Genomic DNA, 14,321 nt, shown 5'->3' with positions numbered 1-14,321 from the left:
AATAGAAATCAGGCAGGTTCTGACGAAATATTTCTTTTGGGGGTTAAAGAAGGGATGATACTTTAACAAAAAAGACAAAACAAAAAATAGGTTCACTGCTTAAATACAGTTACAAAGAAAAATCTTTCAAGTTACTGCAGTAATTGTTTTACCTTCTCTGCATTCTGCACGTTTATCACATCAAAGCTACCATCATCGTTAACCTTGTATGTTGCAGGCTGGAAGAGTTCTGCAGAAGAAATTAAAGATTTTAGCTTGCACAAGCAGCCTGGCTCTTACATTAGATACCCCTAAGGCCCGTCCTCACCCCACAATAATTATGCCAGTATACACAATGGTTTGCTTCACGTTTACTCCGATTTCAGTCTTGTGCAGAGGCTGCTGAGAGGGGGCACGAATTGCACCTAAAGAGGGAAAGAAATAAGACAGGAGTGCACATTGTGCTGCTGGATGAGCAACAGAGCTTAATGGTGACTGGAGCAGGCGCTGCCTAACTGTTCCCTTACTGCTCCTGTGAGCCGGATTCAGTCCCAGCCTCTGATGCAGTCTGTGTGGAATTTAAAAGTTCTCCCTGTGAGTTTCCTCTGAACTCCTCCCAAATCGCAAAGATATGCAGGTTGGTTGACTAACAGGCTGCTGTAAATGGGGTAGCTGATTCGTAGAATCTGGGGAGGAGAAATTGATAGAAATATTGAAAAAAAATGGGATATGTGTAAATGGCCTTCATAGATTTGGTGGGCCACAGGACTTGTTTCTGGACCACATATCTCCATGACTTCTATAATAAAACTGAATGCCACAATTATTTATTTAAGCATTTTTAATAGAGAGTGCTGTAACAGAGCTCTGCACAGAAGTGGAAGGAAACACTGACTAGAATAAATTCTAGAATTAGACAGATACATGGATAGGAAAAGTTTAAAGGACATGGACCAAATAAAGGTAAATGGGACGAGCCTTGAATGCCAGCTTGGTCGACATGGATGTTGGACTGAAGGGTCTGTTTCATGTTGTATGGCCCCAAAACTAGAAACTGTGATCTAACAATTATTCAAAGTGGCTTCTAGGATGAATATAGAGGAAGAAAGAGAAGGAGAAATTGATGATGAGATGGCAATACATAGGGCTTGGATGCTTGAAACCATTTGAAGAGAAGGCCTGGAGAGTTTCAGAGGTCAGGCATGAAAAAGGTTGAGCTCCATGAGAATTCAGGGGCTGGAGAGGTACAAAGATAGAGCTGGATAAACCCATGAAAAATACAAAGCAAGGATGGGCTGAACAAGGGGTGGTGATGGTCAATGCAAAAGAAATAGGAGGTGGTAGTTTTTGGGAAGCAGAAAATTCAGGCTGCAAGGTCAGGTTGATTCAAGAAGACCACTGAAACCACAAACTACCTGGTGAACAATGGCATCGTGGAATGATGTTTGCAGAGGCAACCAAAGTTGCTGTTGTCAATTCTTGCAATATTTAATTGCAATTGTAGCTGCTCACCCACAAATGAACCCTTGCCAAGAGGTTTGACAACTCAGAGCCAGTGGTGGGGTCAAAATCAGATGCAGAACTTTGGAAGTTCTCAGCCACAAGCAGCATTTAGGTGAGGAAAAGAGGAATCAAAGATAGATACCTGGGAAACTGTGGAGTCAATCTGAGACAAGCAATGAAAGTTGGTCAGGTTAGAATTGAACCAAGTGAACACCAAAATGTTAGGGCCATTTCCACTAAAATAAATGTCGAAGGGGATGTATTGGAGAAGTATAGTGTAGTTGACAATAAAATCTGTAGAACTATTAAAAATAATATTGTCATGACATAGATTAGAGGCATTTTATTGCAGTGACAGAAAGCTAACTGGGAGGCTAACATTTAGGAAACAAAAATCTCCAAACTTGAAAACAAAATGCAGGTTGGAGTATGGGTCACTAATTTAGAAGAAAGAAGGGCCAAAGATTCTTTTATTTTGAGGAAAGAGAGATGACAACAGAATTGAAAGGGAGTTTGGGGGAACATAGCTGTGAAGGAAATCTATTTACTCTACGGGAGACATAAAGTTGGTTTACTACAATAGGTGTGACATCTGTATCAAGATTAACCTTTTGTGACAAATTATTCCACAGCTATTTCTATTTCCCTACCAATATCACCATGGACCCAGGGAATGTGAGTACAAATCCATTCATAATAATTACACTCTCTACTTAGTAGAATAATGTCCAAAAGTAAGTGGTTTAAAACTAATCATAGACAGGAAGCTCAGAGGCAGTGAATGGATGGTGCTGGGAATGCCTGACCTACCGTATGGGATGAAAGGTCTGTCAGTGGGTGGAAGGAGGATAAAATGCTTCTCTCCAGAAATCACACAGTACAAGTTCTCGTAGTGATCTTTATGCACTGAAATAAAATTAGGAGTCAATAAAGTAGTAGCATAAAGTTAAAGCAAAATCAATGGAGGCAAATAAATGATTATCAATATAAAAGGTTCTAACAATCTCCCACCATTCCGCTCAAGAAAAGACAAACTTGTCTTTCAGAACTGCTCACTTAACAAATATTGAGAACATAGAAAACCTATAGCACATTACAGGCACTTCGGCCCAACATGTCCCTATGGTAGAAATTACTAGGCTTTCCCCACAGTCCTCTATTTTTCTAATCTTCATGTACCTATCCAAAAGTCTCTTAAAAGACCCTAATGTATCCGTCTTCACTCCCATTGACAGCAGCCCATTCCATGCACCCACCACTGTCTGAGTAAGAAACTTACCCCTGATATCTCCTCTGTACCTACTCTCAGCACCTTAAACCTGTGTCCTCTTGTGGCAACAAGCCCTGGGAAAAAGTGTTTGACTATCTACCCGATCAATGCCCTTCATCATCTTAAACACTTCTATCAGGTCACCTCATACCCCGCCGCTTCAAAAGGAGAAAAGACCAAGTACACACAACCTGTTTTCATAAGGCATGCTCCCTAAACCAGGCAACATCCTTGTAAATTTCCTCTGCACCTTTTCTATGGCTTCCACATCCTTCTGGTACTGAGGTGACCAGAAATGCACACAGTACTCCAAGTGGGGTCTGACCAGGGTCCTATATAGCTGCAACATTACCTCCTGGCTCCTAAATTCAATTCCACAATTAATGCCTTCTGAACCACAGAATCAACCTGCACAGCTGCTTTGAGCTTCCTATGGACTTGGACCCCAAGATCCCTCTGATCCTCCACACTGCCAATAGTCTTACCATTAATACTATATTCTTTCATCATATTTGACCTACCAAAATGAACCACTTCACATTTATCTAGATTGAACTCCATCTGCCACTTCTCAGCCCAGTTTTTGCATCTTATCAATGTCACTCTGATAGCCCTCCACATTATCCACAACACCAACCTTTGTGTCATCAGCAAACTTACTAACTCATCCTCCAACTCATCCAGGTCATTTATAAAAATCACAAAGAGTAAGGGCCCCAGAACAGTCACTGACTTCCATTCAGAATATGACCCATCTTTGCCTTCTATGGGTAAGTTCCAGATCCACAAAGCAATGTCCCCTTGGATCCCATGCCTCCTTACTTTCTCAATAAGCCTTGCATAGGGGTGCCTTGTCAAATGCCTCGCTGAAATCCATTTACACCACATCTACTGTTTTTCCTTCATCAATGTGTTTAGTCACATCCTCAAAAAATTAAATCAGGCTCATAAGGCACGATCTGGCCCTGACAAAGTCATGTTGACTATTCCTAATGATAATACACCTCTCCAAATGTTCATAAATCTTGCCTCTAAGGATCTTCTCCATCAACTTACCAACCACTGAAGTAAGACTCACTGGTCTATAATTTCCTGGGCAATCTCTACTCCCTTTCTTGAATAAAGGAACAACATTCACAACCCTCCAATCCTCTGGTACCTCACCCATCTCCATTAATGATTCAAAGGTCATCACCAGAGGCTCAACAATCTCCTCCCTTGTCTCCCACAGTAGCCTGTGGTACAGATGTTTGTTCGGTGTGTTCAGGAAGGTTTCTTGACACAGTATGTAGATAAGCCTACAAAAGGAGATTCTGTTCTTGATTTTGTATTGGTCATCTAGTCCTGGTGACTTATCCAACTTGATGCTTTCCAACAGCTCCAGTACATCCTTTTCCTTAATATCTACATGCTCAAGCTTTTCAGTCTGTTGCAAGTCATCACTATAATCACCAAGAACCTTTTCTATTGTGAATACTGAACTGAAGTATTTATTAAGTACCTCTGCTATTTCCTCCGATTCTCACTGTCACACTTGATAGCTCCTATTCTTTTATGACTCATCCTTCTGCTCTTCACATACTTGTAGAATGCCTTGGGGCTTTCCTTAATCCTGCCCACCAAGGCCTTCTCATTGCCTCTTCTGGCTCTCCTAATTTCTTTTTTAAGCTCCTTCCTGTTAGCCTTATAATCTTCTAGATTTTTAACAATACCTATCTCTCTGAACCCTTTGTAAGCTTTTCTTTTCTTCTTTACTAGTTTTTTTAATCCACCATGGTTCCTGTATTTTACCATAACTTCCCTGTCTCCTTGGAATGTACCAGATGAAGAGCCTCACACAAATATCCCCTGAACATTTGCATGTCTCTTCCATACTTTTCCATGAGAACATCTGTTCCCAATTTAAGCCTCTATTGTCATGCCTGATAGCCCCATAATTCCTCTTTCTCCAATTAAACATTCTTCTAACTTGTCTCTTCCATATCTCTCTCCAATGCTATTGTAAAGGAGAGAGAATTAAGATCACCATCTCCAAAAATGCTCTCCCACTGAGAGATCGGACACCTGACAAGGTTAATTTCCCAATACAAAATCAAGAACAGAATCTCCTTTTGTAGGCTTATCTACATATTGTGTCAATAAACCTTCCTGAACACACCGAACAAACTCTACCCCATCGAAACCTCTTGCTCTAGTGAGATTCCAATTGATATTTGGGAAACTAAAATCATGACAACTCTGTTATTACACCTTCCCAGAATCTCTTTTCCAATCTGATCCTCGACATCCCTGTTTGTATTGAGTGGCCTATAAAAAAAAACACCCAGTAAAGTTATTGACCCCTTCCTATTCCTAACCTGCACCCATAGAGACTCCGTAGAGCATCTCTTGATAACGTCCACTTTTGTGCCAGCTGTGACACTATCTCTGATCAACAGTGCCAAGACCCCCACCTCTTTTGCCTCCCTCCTTTCTGAAACATCTAAAAACAGCACTTGAAGTAACCAATCCTGTCCCTGAGCCATCCAAATCTCCATAATGGCCACCACATCGTAGCTCCAAGTATTAATTACTTTTAGAATGATCTTTATATAGGATTAAAATTCTTCTCATAACATGAACTTCGTGCATAAACACTGTATCATGTCATTTACTTCATGTAAATATTTGTAATTAGAAATTATAAGAAAAACTACAGTACAAATAATTAAGTAGTGGGTATACTGTATGTAAACATTATATACAGTAAAATTCTGATCTTTCGGTATGCTTGGGACTTCAGTGCAGGACCTACAGTTTTCCCAGCTTACTGAATTTTACCAAAGCTGATATTACTTTTTGAACCACTTTCATATCAGAACATGGATCATAAAGGAGTACAGCAGAGCAAAGGGTCTTTTGGCCACAAAGTCTGCTGACCAGTCCAAATCTCTCTATTCCCTGCCTGGTCATGTGTTTGTCTAAAATCTTATTAAATATTGCAATCATATTTGCTTCCACCACTACCCCTGGTACCTATCCATCCTCTGAAAAAAAAAAAAAACTGGTCTTTTAAATCTCCTTTAAACTTTCCTCCCTTGCCTTAAATCTATGACTTCTAGAATTTGACTTTTCCAGGTGAATGCGTTTCACCTGGAATGCTGCTACATATTTCCTGTAATGCAATATATTTTGTTCAGCATAAGGCACTTGAGCTAAGGGATCGGTTTCTATGCTCTAAAACTCTATGGCTCCAATAAACTCAATTAGTTTAAAAGGAGCACTCCGATCCTCAGTTCCAACTGCAAACCCACCCTTGTTCCTGACCTCTGGCACTCAATAATCCTGCCTTCCCTACCCTGTTACTAATGGCACCTCAACTGATGCAAGTTGTCTCCCTTACACTGTGCTACTGAATACAGGGTGACCACAGGTTACGTATGTTTGACTTATGGACAACTCTGACTTACGAACAAATTGTGTCCCCAATTTTCATATGCACATAATGTTACCTCATGAATTCCCTTTCAGGTATGCAAGACATTGATGGAACAAGAGAAAGTGTTGCCTTTTAATTGTGATCTTTTTTCTATCTAAATGTTTTAAGAACTGTTTCTTTAATTTTTTTTTAACAGTACTAAGACAAACATTTGACTAATTGATGCTAAATAGGAACCATATGTACCTGTTCCGACTTACCTACAAATTCGATTTAAAGAGATGGGAACAAATCTCGTTCGTAATTGGAGACTCCCTGTCTTCTTTGGCTTGGCTTTGCAGATGAAGATTTATGGAGGGGTACTGTCCACGTCAGCTGCAAGCTTGTTTGTGGCTGACAAGTCCGATGCGGGACAGGGAGACACGGTTGCAGCGGTTGCAAGGGAAAATTGGTTGGTTGGGGTTGGGTGTTGGGTTTTTCCTCCTTTGTCTTTTGTCAGTGAGGTGGGCTCTGCGGTCTTCTTCAAAGGAGGTTGATGCCCGCCGAACTGCAAGGCGCCAAGATGCACGGTTTGAGGCGATATCAGCCCACTGGCGGTGGTCAATGTGGCAGGCACCAAGAGATTTCTTTAGGCAGTCCTTGTACCTCTTCTTTGGTGCTCCTCTGTCACGGTGGCCAGTGGAGAGCTTGCCATATAACACGATCTTGGGAAGGCGATGGTCCTCCATTCTGGAGACGTGACCTACCCAGCGCAGTTGGATCTTCAGCAGTGTGGATTCAATGCTGTCGGGTACTTCGATGTTGGAGATGAAATTGCTCCAATGAATGTTGAGGATGGAGCGGAGACAACGCTGGTGGAAGCGTCCTAGGAGCCGTAGGTGATGCCAGTAGAGGACCCACGATTCGTGAGTATGACAACGGCTCTGTATACGCTAATCTTTGTGAGGTTTTTCAGTTGGTTGTTTTTCCAGACTCTTTTGTGTAGTTTTCCAAAGGCGCTATTTGCCTTGGCGAGTCTGTTGACTATCTCGTTGTCGATCCTTGCATCCGATGAAATGGTGCAGCCGAGATAGGTAAACTGGTTGACCGTTTTGAGTTTTGTGTGCCCGATGGAGATGTGGGGGGGGGGGGCTGGTAGTCATGGTGGAGAGCTGGCTGATGGAGGACCTCAGTTTTCTTCAGGCTGACTTCCAGGCCAAACATTTTGGCAGTTTCCGTAAAACAGGACTTCAAGCGCTGAAGAGCTGGCTCTGAATGGGCAACTAAAGCGGCATCGTCTGCAAAGAGTAGTTCACGGACTCCCTGTATATACCAGATAAAGACAGTCCAGCTCTCAGTCACTCAATACCTCTCCCCTAACACTAAACATTATTGATTACTTCTTTAACTCAGTATTTCCCTCCCACAGTGCCTCACCTCGGACTGACATCTCCAATGTCAATTCATCTTTCATGTCATCAATCAGCACTCTCCTCCCTCAAATACAGCCTCTTACCGGCTCCATCTATCAGGAAGCTGTGAGCAAATATTCTACATTTTTCTGTTCAACTTAGAAACACCAAGAATAGAATGCTACAAAATCAACCCATTGCTGGGTGAGTCTCTCTGCCACTAACACCTGTCTATCTCTACTGACACATGACCAAGCCAGGTACCAGGAAAGCACCTCTTAGCAAGAGAAAAACACACCTAAATGCTTGAGGAACTCAGCCAGTCTTTCAGCATTCATAAAAGACAAAGATATATTGCCGATGTTTCAGGCCTGAGCCCTTCTTCAAGGAAGAAGCAGAATTAGCCAAAAGTGGGAAGTCTCAGAATTCAGACAATGCTGGCAGTGGGAGGAATCCAGACCAACAAAAGGTGTCAATTGGATAATTGTTTATGTCTGTGCAAAAGGGAAGGAGACAGGGAAAAGGGAGAGACAGAGCTGGAGAAGGTAAAGGGGGAAGATGCAGTCGGGGTGGGGGGGGTTAATTAACGAAAGCCAAATAATTCTGTTTTAATGTCATCCAGTTGGAGTGTGTCCAGTTGGAAGATGAGGTATTGTCCCTCCAATTTGTGGTTGAGGTCTCTGTCTGGTAGTGTTCGGGACTATGAACAGACATGTCAGAAAGGGAATGGGATAGGGAATTGAAATGGGTGGTCATTGGGAGATGCACGCTATTGTGGCAGATTGTTTCATTCCTCCCAGCAAGATCCACAGTCTGAGTTCTGGTTTTTTAGCTTGAAATCCATTTCTGTGCTCTCTGCAGGATGAAAATTCACAAAACAACTTGACAATCTCATGATGTGCTGGATCACTGCAATCCATAGGCAATGGCCCCCAGATCCCAAGGCAGGAGGGCAGGGCAGAGCAGAGAGATATAAACGCAGAGGTATTGTGGCAGACAAATCAGGATCCACCATTCCCCAGGTCTACAGTGTGGTTGAGCTGAAGAAGAATAGGGGAAGATCCTTCAGCCCCTAAATCCAGTTCTCTGCAAACAGTTGAGCTTTAATTTAACTGCACATCCCTGATTGTGTCACATCTCTTACTACCTTTGATAATCAAAATCTAACAATTTCAGATGTAACTTTAGCAAGTGTAGTCCAGCCACAGCTGAAAAAAAAATTACTAATGGGCCTGTCAGGCAACAAATGTAGAGGGAAAGAGATCATCAATGCTTCAGGTTAGGACCTTGCATCAGCACTGCAGTTGCCTCTGGATGTAAAGAGCCCCACGTTTAAAGGGTTGATCAGCGACAGTCACTCAATTTCTGCCTCGGGCTCCTGCAGACCTCCTCCAGCTCACAGGCCAACTGGTGAGAAGGCCCCGCTCAATCTACTTTAACCCTTCTGACCTCAGCCTCTCCTCCAACAAAGCTCAAGATGAACTCAAGCAACCTCCTCTCACCCTCCCACCTCACCCACCACAGCTCTCCAGATGGCAAGGATTTCAGATCCTTGTCATGTGTGTTAAACAATAAAGACTGCAAATGCTGGGTTTGAGTGTAGTACAGTAATGTGCTGGAGAAACTCACTAAGTCATGCATTATGACCTAACAAAGGGCCTAGGTCTAAAACATCCTATGGATGTTGCATGACCTGTTGAGTTTCTCCACCATGTTTATGTGTTGGGAGTGGCATTTTTAGTTCCTGATTTCCAACGTTCACTTCATTTTCCTGTGTTTACTTGACTGTTACCATTTTTACTACTCAGTCTGGAGTGTTCTCCAGTCCACGACAGAGCTTCTCATGTTCTCCCCAATGCCCCCCACCCCCCTCCTGTCGGACTCTGGCTTTACCCTACCCTCAATTTTGGTCTATGTGTCCTCCGAGTCCAGCGTGCTCGTTGAATGAAGTGATAGGAGAAGGTATTCGGTTTCACAATCAGTTTATTACATAGCACAAGAATAAATCTTAACAGAGCTCTGGTTCAGTCGTTAGTTCATAGGTCATCTGCTCAGTGAGCTATTCCCCAAGACTGACTCCTACTGTCCAGTCTCTTCTGTTTATATAGATCAACATTGTAACATTGACCACGAGTTGGCTTTCTTTGATAAACTCCTTGCATAAAATTTATCTCAAGCAATTTCCTGCTCTGCACTTATCGATAGTGTAGACCTCCTATCTTAATCCTCAAGGCCAGAACATCCTGTTGTTTTGATCAGAAGTCAATTCATACCCCAGATATTTCCAATTATTTCTTTGTTCTCGTCTGGCCATAGTCTTCTGTTCTAATCAACACCTCCCGTGTATCCTTAGGAGTTAATTATTTCTACTAAATTGGTTTATCCATTTTATTTGTCCCTGACATTCTCAGTCATGGTACTCTTATCACTTATCCTTGCAATACACTTATCTTCCTGTCACTGGCCTGTTTCAGAATAAATCACTGTCCCTATGGTTCCTCCAACCTGATCCTGTCTAACTTCTCCCATCTGCTATCCTGTTACTCTCATGTGTGCTTTACAATTAGCAGTGTAACTTTGGGGATGAAAGCATTTTCTCTCTTTGTATTTGGAGGCAGCAAATTCTACACGTACTATATCAGCCAACTTTTCTACATACTGTGGCTGTTACTTAATTGCATTAATATTTCCCTTAAACAGTATAATTGAAGTGAATAGTAAATTGTTACATAGTAATGGATTAATGAATACATAATGAATAGTACATAGGCATATTTTCTATGATTACTTAACCCCTTGGTTCCAACACTCCCCACTATTTTTACCTCGTAAAACTATTCCAATAAAAGGCCGCACACCCAACACATTAGTTGGGACTTTCTTTCCACAGATTTTGCCTGGCTTGAGGCATTTACAAAATATTCAGCTTCATCTCAGATTTCCAGCAGAATTAACTCTGATAACGGTGCCTCTTCTCCCTCCACACCACCCTTAGCCCCACACCTGCACCGGCTCTGGTTACTTACAGGAGGTTACAGCAGCTGATTCACCCAGCCAGAAATTTACTGCGTCAGGGCCCTTCCCTAAAAATAAGGAAATACAAATGAATCCTACAGTAAAAAGAACAGAACCTGGCAGTCACAGCCCCTGGATGCCAGAGTATTAACAGAGCATGTGCATGACACTGAGATTTTCAACCCAATTGGTACAGTTCATGGAAGAACTTAACAGTCCCCAACCCCAAGTCAATTTTGATGGAATCCTTTGAATGTATGGCCTGGAAAACAGACCGAAAGACAATGAGATTATATACAACTGTAAAACAAACTGTGAACAACCACAGCATGGTGATACACGCGTGTGGGTAGAAACCTAATTTTGAGGGATTTGGAGTTATTGGTGTGAAACCCTGGCACATCAGGATGCAACCACCCCAAAAATCAAGTCCAATTCATTGATAAAGTAACGAGCCTGCAAGCTACTTATGGGTTTTCCACAATCACTCACAGAATCCTGGGTTAATAAGTTTGGCTGCGACTTTAATTATTTATGTTTGAACAGTAATCTGTTGCAGCATGACTCTAACCAGCAGAGTGAGTGGGGTGGGGGGGGAAGAGAGGGAGGGGTGGCAAGGGAGGGGCGGCGAGGGAGGGGCGGCGAGGGAGGGGGCGGGGACGGCGAGGGAGGGAGAGAGAGAGAGAGAGAGAGAGAGAGAGGGAGGGAGGGAGGGAGGGAGGGAGGGAGGGAGGGGGAGCTGTTGAGAGAGGCCAGCAAAACAGAGGGAGGGAGGGCCGGCAAGGGGGTGGGGGTGAACAGAGAATGAGAGTGTGTGTGGGTGAACAGAGAATGAGTGTGTGTGTGTGTGTGTGTGTGAGAGAGAGAGATAAATATCGTGCTTCACCCTCAGAGTTATGACTTTGTAAAAGAGGGCCTGACAAACACAGTGTTACAGGTCCCATGGTCAATGTTTCAGGGCTGTACACCACCATCATCACCCAGGAAAGCCATCATCACCCAGATGTCTGGCCACATATGTAATTCAGCACTTTCTCAGCAATTCTAACTGATCGTAATGCTGTAAATGCAATGGTTAGTTTCATGGAGGGAAGAGAAACCTATTTTTTTTTTACAATTAATGATGCCTGCAAAGCGTCACTAAGTCAGTGACTAACACATTAGTGAAACATAAGGTAAGCTATGTCACACCTAGTGCCTTCGTCATCCATGGGATGTGAGACTCTACATCCTTCAGGAGCTGAGGGAATTCCTCCGTCAGATTTGAGCATTGCTTCTGCACGTAGAACACACCGGGTGCTGCCCGTTTCCTCTCAACCACATCCAGAAACTCCCCAAACAGCATCTGCCGTTCTTCAGGCATAACGAAGCGGCCCTGGTACACGGCATCGGCGTAACCGTTGGGAGTCACTGCCACACTGACTCTCTGGTCTCCAACTCTTTCTCTGCAAAGTTAGAAACTTCAATGTTACTGCAGCCTCTGCAACTCTTACCACACTGTGAAACCTGCCCCCCCCCCACCCCCACCCATCCCCTAAAGTGTTTCCCAGGAGCATGATCTGCAACAAATCTGATCCTGAGCCAGGTTCAAGCAGGGGGCTTTAAAAGAGGAACGCAAGAACAGGGAAGAAAGGCCAAAGGGTTGACAGTGGAAATCCCAGAGGTCACAGTCAAGAAAAATCAGGGCCATAAAGGGCTGCAAATTGGTGAGGTGGAGATTTCATTAATTGTTTGCATGTGTACAGTTTTTGTTTTGCACTAGCAATTCTGCCTGACCTGCAAGGGAAAAAGAATCTCAGGGTTGTATGCAATGCCATGTTTGTGCTCTGACAAAATACTGATTGTAATGATGATCCATCCAATAATTACTGGATATAGGGCACTGAACTAAAAGCAATTAAACCCAAATGAAGACTTGTATAGTCACTGAGCTCTGATGGTCCACACTGATACGACTGATCACATGGTCTATATTACGGAGACCAGGACTTTATTCATTGGAATGAAGATGGCTGAGAGGGGATTTGATAGAGGTATTTAAAATTATGAAGGGAATAGATAGAGTAGATGTAAATAGACTCTTTCCTCTGAGGGCAGGGGAGGTTGGAACAAGAGGGCATAAGTTAAGGGTAAAGGGGCAAAATTTTAGGTGAAATATTAAAGGATGCTTTTTCACTCAGAGAATGGAATGATCTTCCAAAAGAGATAGTTGCGGCAGGGTCCCTTCTGTCATTTAAGAGAAGGTTGGTTGTGTACATGGATGTGAGGGGTTGGAGGGTTATGGGCGGAGTGCAGGAGGGGGAGCTAATGGAGTTGTTCAAGTGAACCGGCATTGTCTTGAAGAGCTGACATGGCCTGTTTCCACGCCGTAAACAGTTATATGGTTAGTTATATGGCTCTAAGCAGTACCTGAGATAGGAGAATGTCCATTTGGAGATGGCTGACCAGTGACTGATGGCGTTTTTCACTATAAAGGGTTTGTTAGGACACAGCCAGCTTCGCTGGAATTCCAACGGTGAAGGAGGTTGGTCCAAGTAGGGTATTGAATCGTTCAGGTACAGTTCTGGAAACCAAGCAGAAACAGTGTGTTCAGCATGTGAAGAATTGATAGACCTGTGACAACAATAGGCAAAGCTCACTGGAAGAGGGGAGGTCCATCCCTAGTTTCACTCCCACTGCTGCTGAATTCCTTCAGCAGACTGTGCTTAGCTTCAGGCTCCACTATCCACAGTCTCCTCTGTGTGTGTGTTCTCACTGGAGCCTTGTATGGAGTCTCTTGGTGTGAGTAGGCAAAAGAGGTGAGCTTCAAAAGAGATTCAAACTTTTCCACTATGGAAATTCTCTGATTGCATAGGCACCTTTTGCCCCAGGCTCCAAAAGGCACTATCAGTTACCAAGATGAAAACAATAGCAGAAAACTACCTTTAATTGGACTTACAGCTAATTAGTCCCAAAAATCTCAGGAGACCCTCAATCTCCCTTCTATTCATGCATTTCATCCCTGCCCATACTTGTACCTGTTAGTTCCCCAAATACTGCATTGAGCAGGTTTCATAGTCATACCACTTTCTTCTTCCAATACAGACCACAAAAGAAATGCTGTTATTGAAACACAATAAAATAAACAAGAAAAACATGCATTCACCTTTCTGCACCAATATTTCTTTTAAAAAGCCTCTTCATCAAGGTGGTATGGGTTGTGTAGCAGTCATGGCAATGGTATTACAGTGCCAACGACCCAGATTTAAATCCACCAGTGTCTGTAAATTTTTTGTATGTTCTTCCTGTGACTGCATAATTTCCTCCAGCTGCTCCAGTTTCCTCTCATGTTCCAGACATACTAGGTTGGTAGGTCACATGGGCATAATTGGGTGGCACATGCTCATGGACTGGAAGGGGCTGTTACTGTGTTGCAGTTCTAAATTAAAAAATATACATACACCTATAAACACACACACACACACACACATATATATATATATATATATATAAATATATATAAAAATACACCTATAAACACATACACACATATATATAAATATATAAAAATATATATATAATCTTTTCTTCTTTCTTCTTTGGCTTGGCTTCGCGGATGAAGATTTATGGAGGAATTAGAAACTAATATTCCCAGATGGAATTCCAGACCTGTTGATGAATCATCACACCTGCTTTCAAGCTGGATAGCTGAATTCCAGGATGGATACTACAAGAATTCCTGATTCCCAATAAAAAGCTGGTTCTG

The 14,321-nt window shown here is 42.7% G+C and overlaps 1 protein-coding gene across 1 annotated transcript in view; it reads right to left on the bottom strand.

Moving 5' to 3' along the window:
* The window catches only part of jmjd7 (jumonji domain containing 7), a 43,276-nt gene that overhangs the window by 19,542 nt on the left and 9,413 nt on the right, over window positions 1-14,321 (bottom strand). Inside the window, exons 2-6 of the mRNA XM_069917176.1 lie at window positions 12,986-13,139; window positions 11,768-12,021; window positions 10,588-10,644; window positions 2,293-2,388; window positions 153-229 (exon numbers count right to left, since the gene is read on the bottom strand). Of these exons, the coding sequence (XP_069773277.1) occupies window positions 153-229; window positions 2,293-2,388; window positions 10,588-10,644; window positions 11,768-12,021; window positions 12,986-13,139 (638 nt within the window). The remainder of the gene's footprint in view (window positions 1-152; window positions 230-2,292; window positions 2,389-10,587; window positions 10,645-11,767; window positions 12,022-12,985; window positions 13,140-14,321) is intronic.

Source organism: Narcine bancroftii, chromosome 2 (genome assembly GCF_036971445.1).
Source record: "Narcine bancroftii isolate sNarBan1 chromosome 2, sNarBan1.hap1, whole genome shotgun sequence".
Lineage (NCBI taxonomy): Eukaryota > Metazoa > Chordata > Chondrichthyes > Torpediniformes > Narcinidae > Narcine > Narcine bancroftii.
Note: the sequence above shows the minus strand (reverse complement) of the source record. Positions and strands in the feature narration are given on the sequence as shown.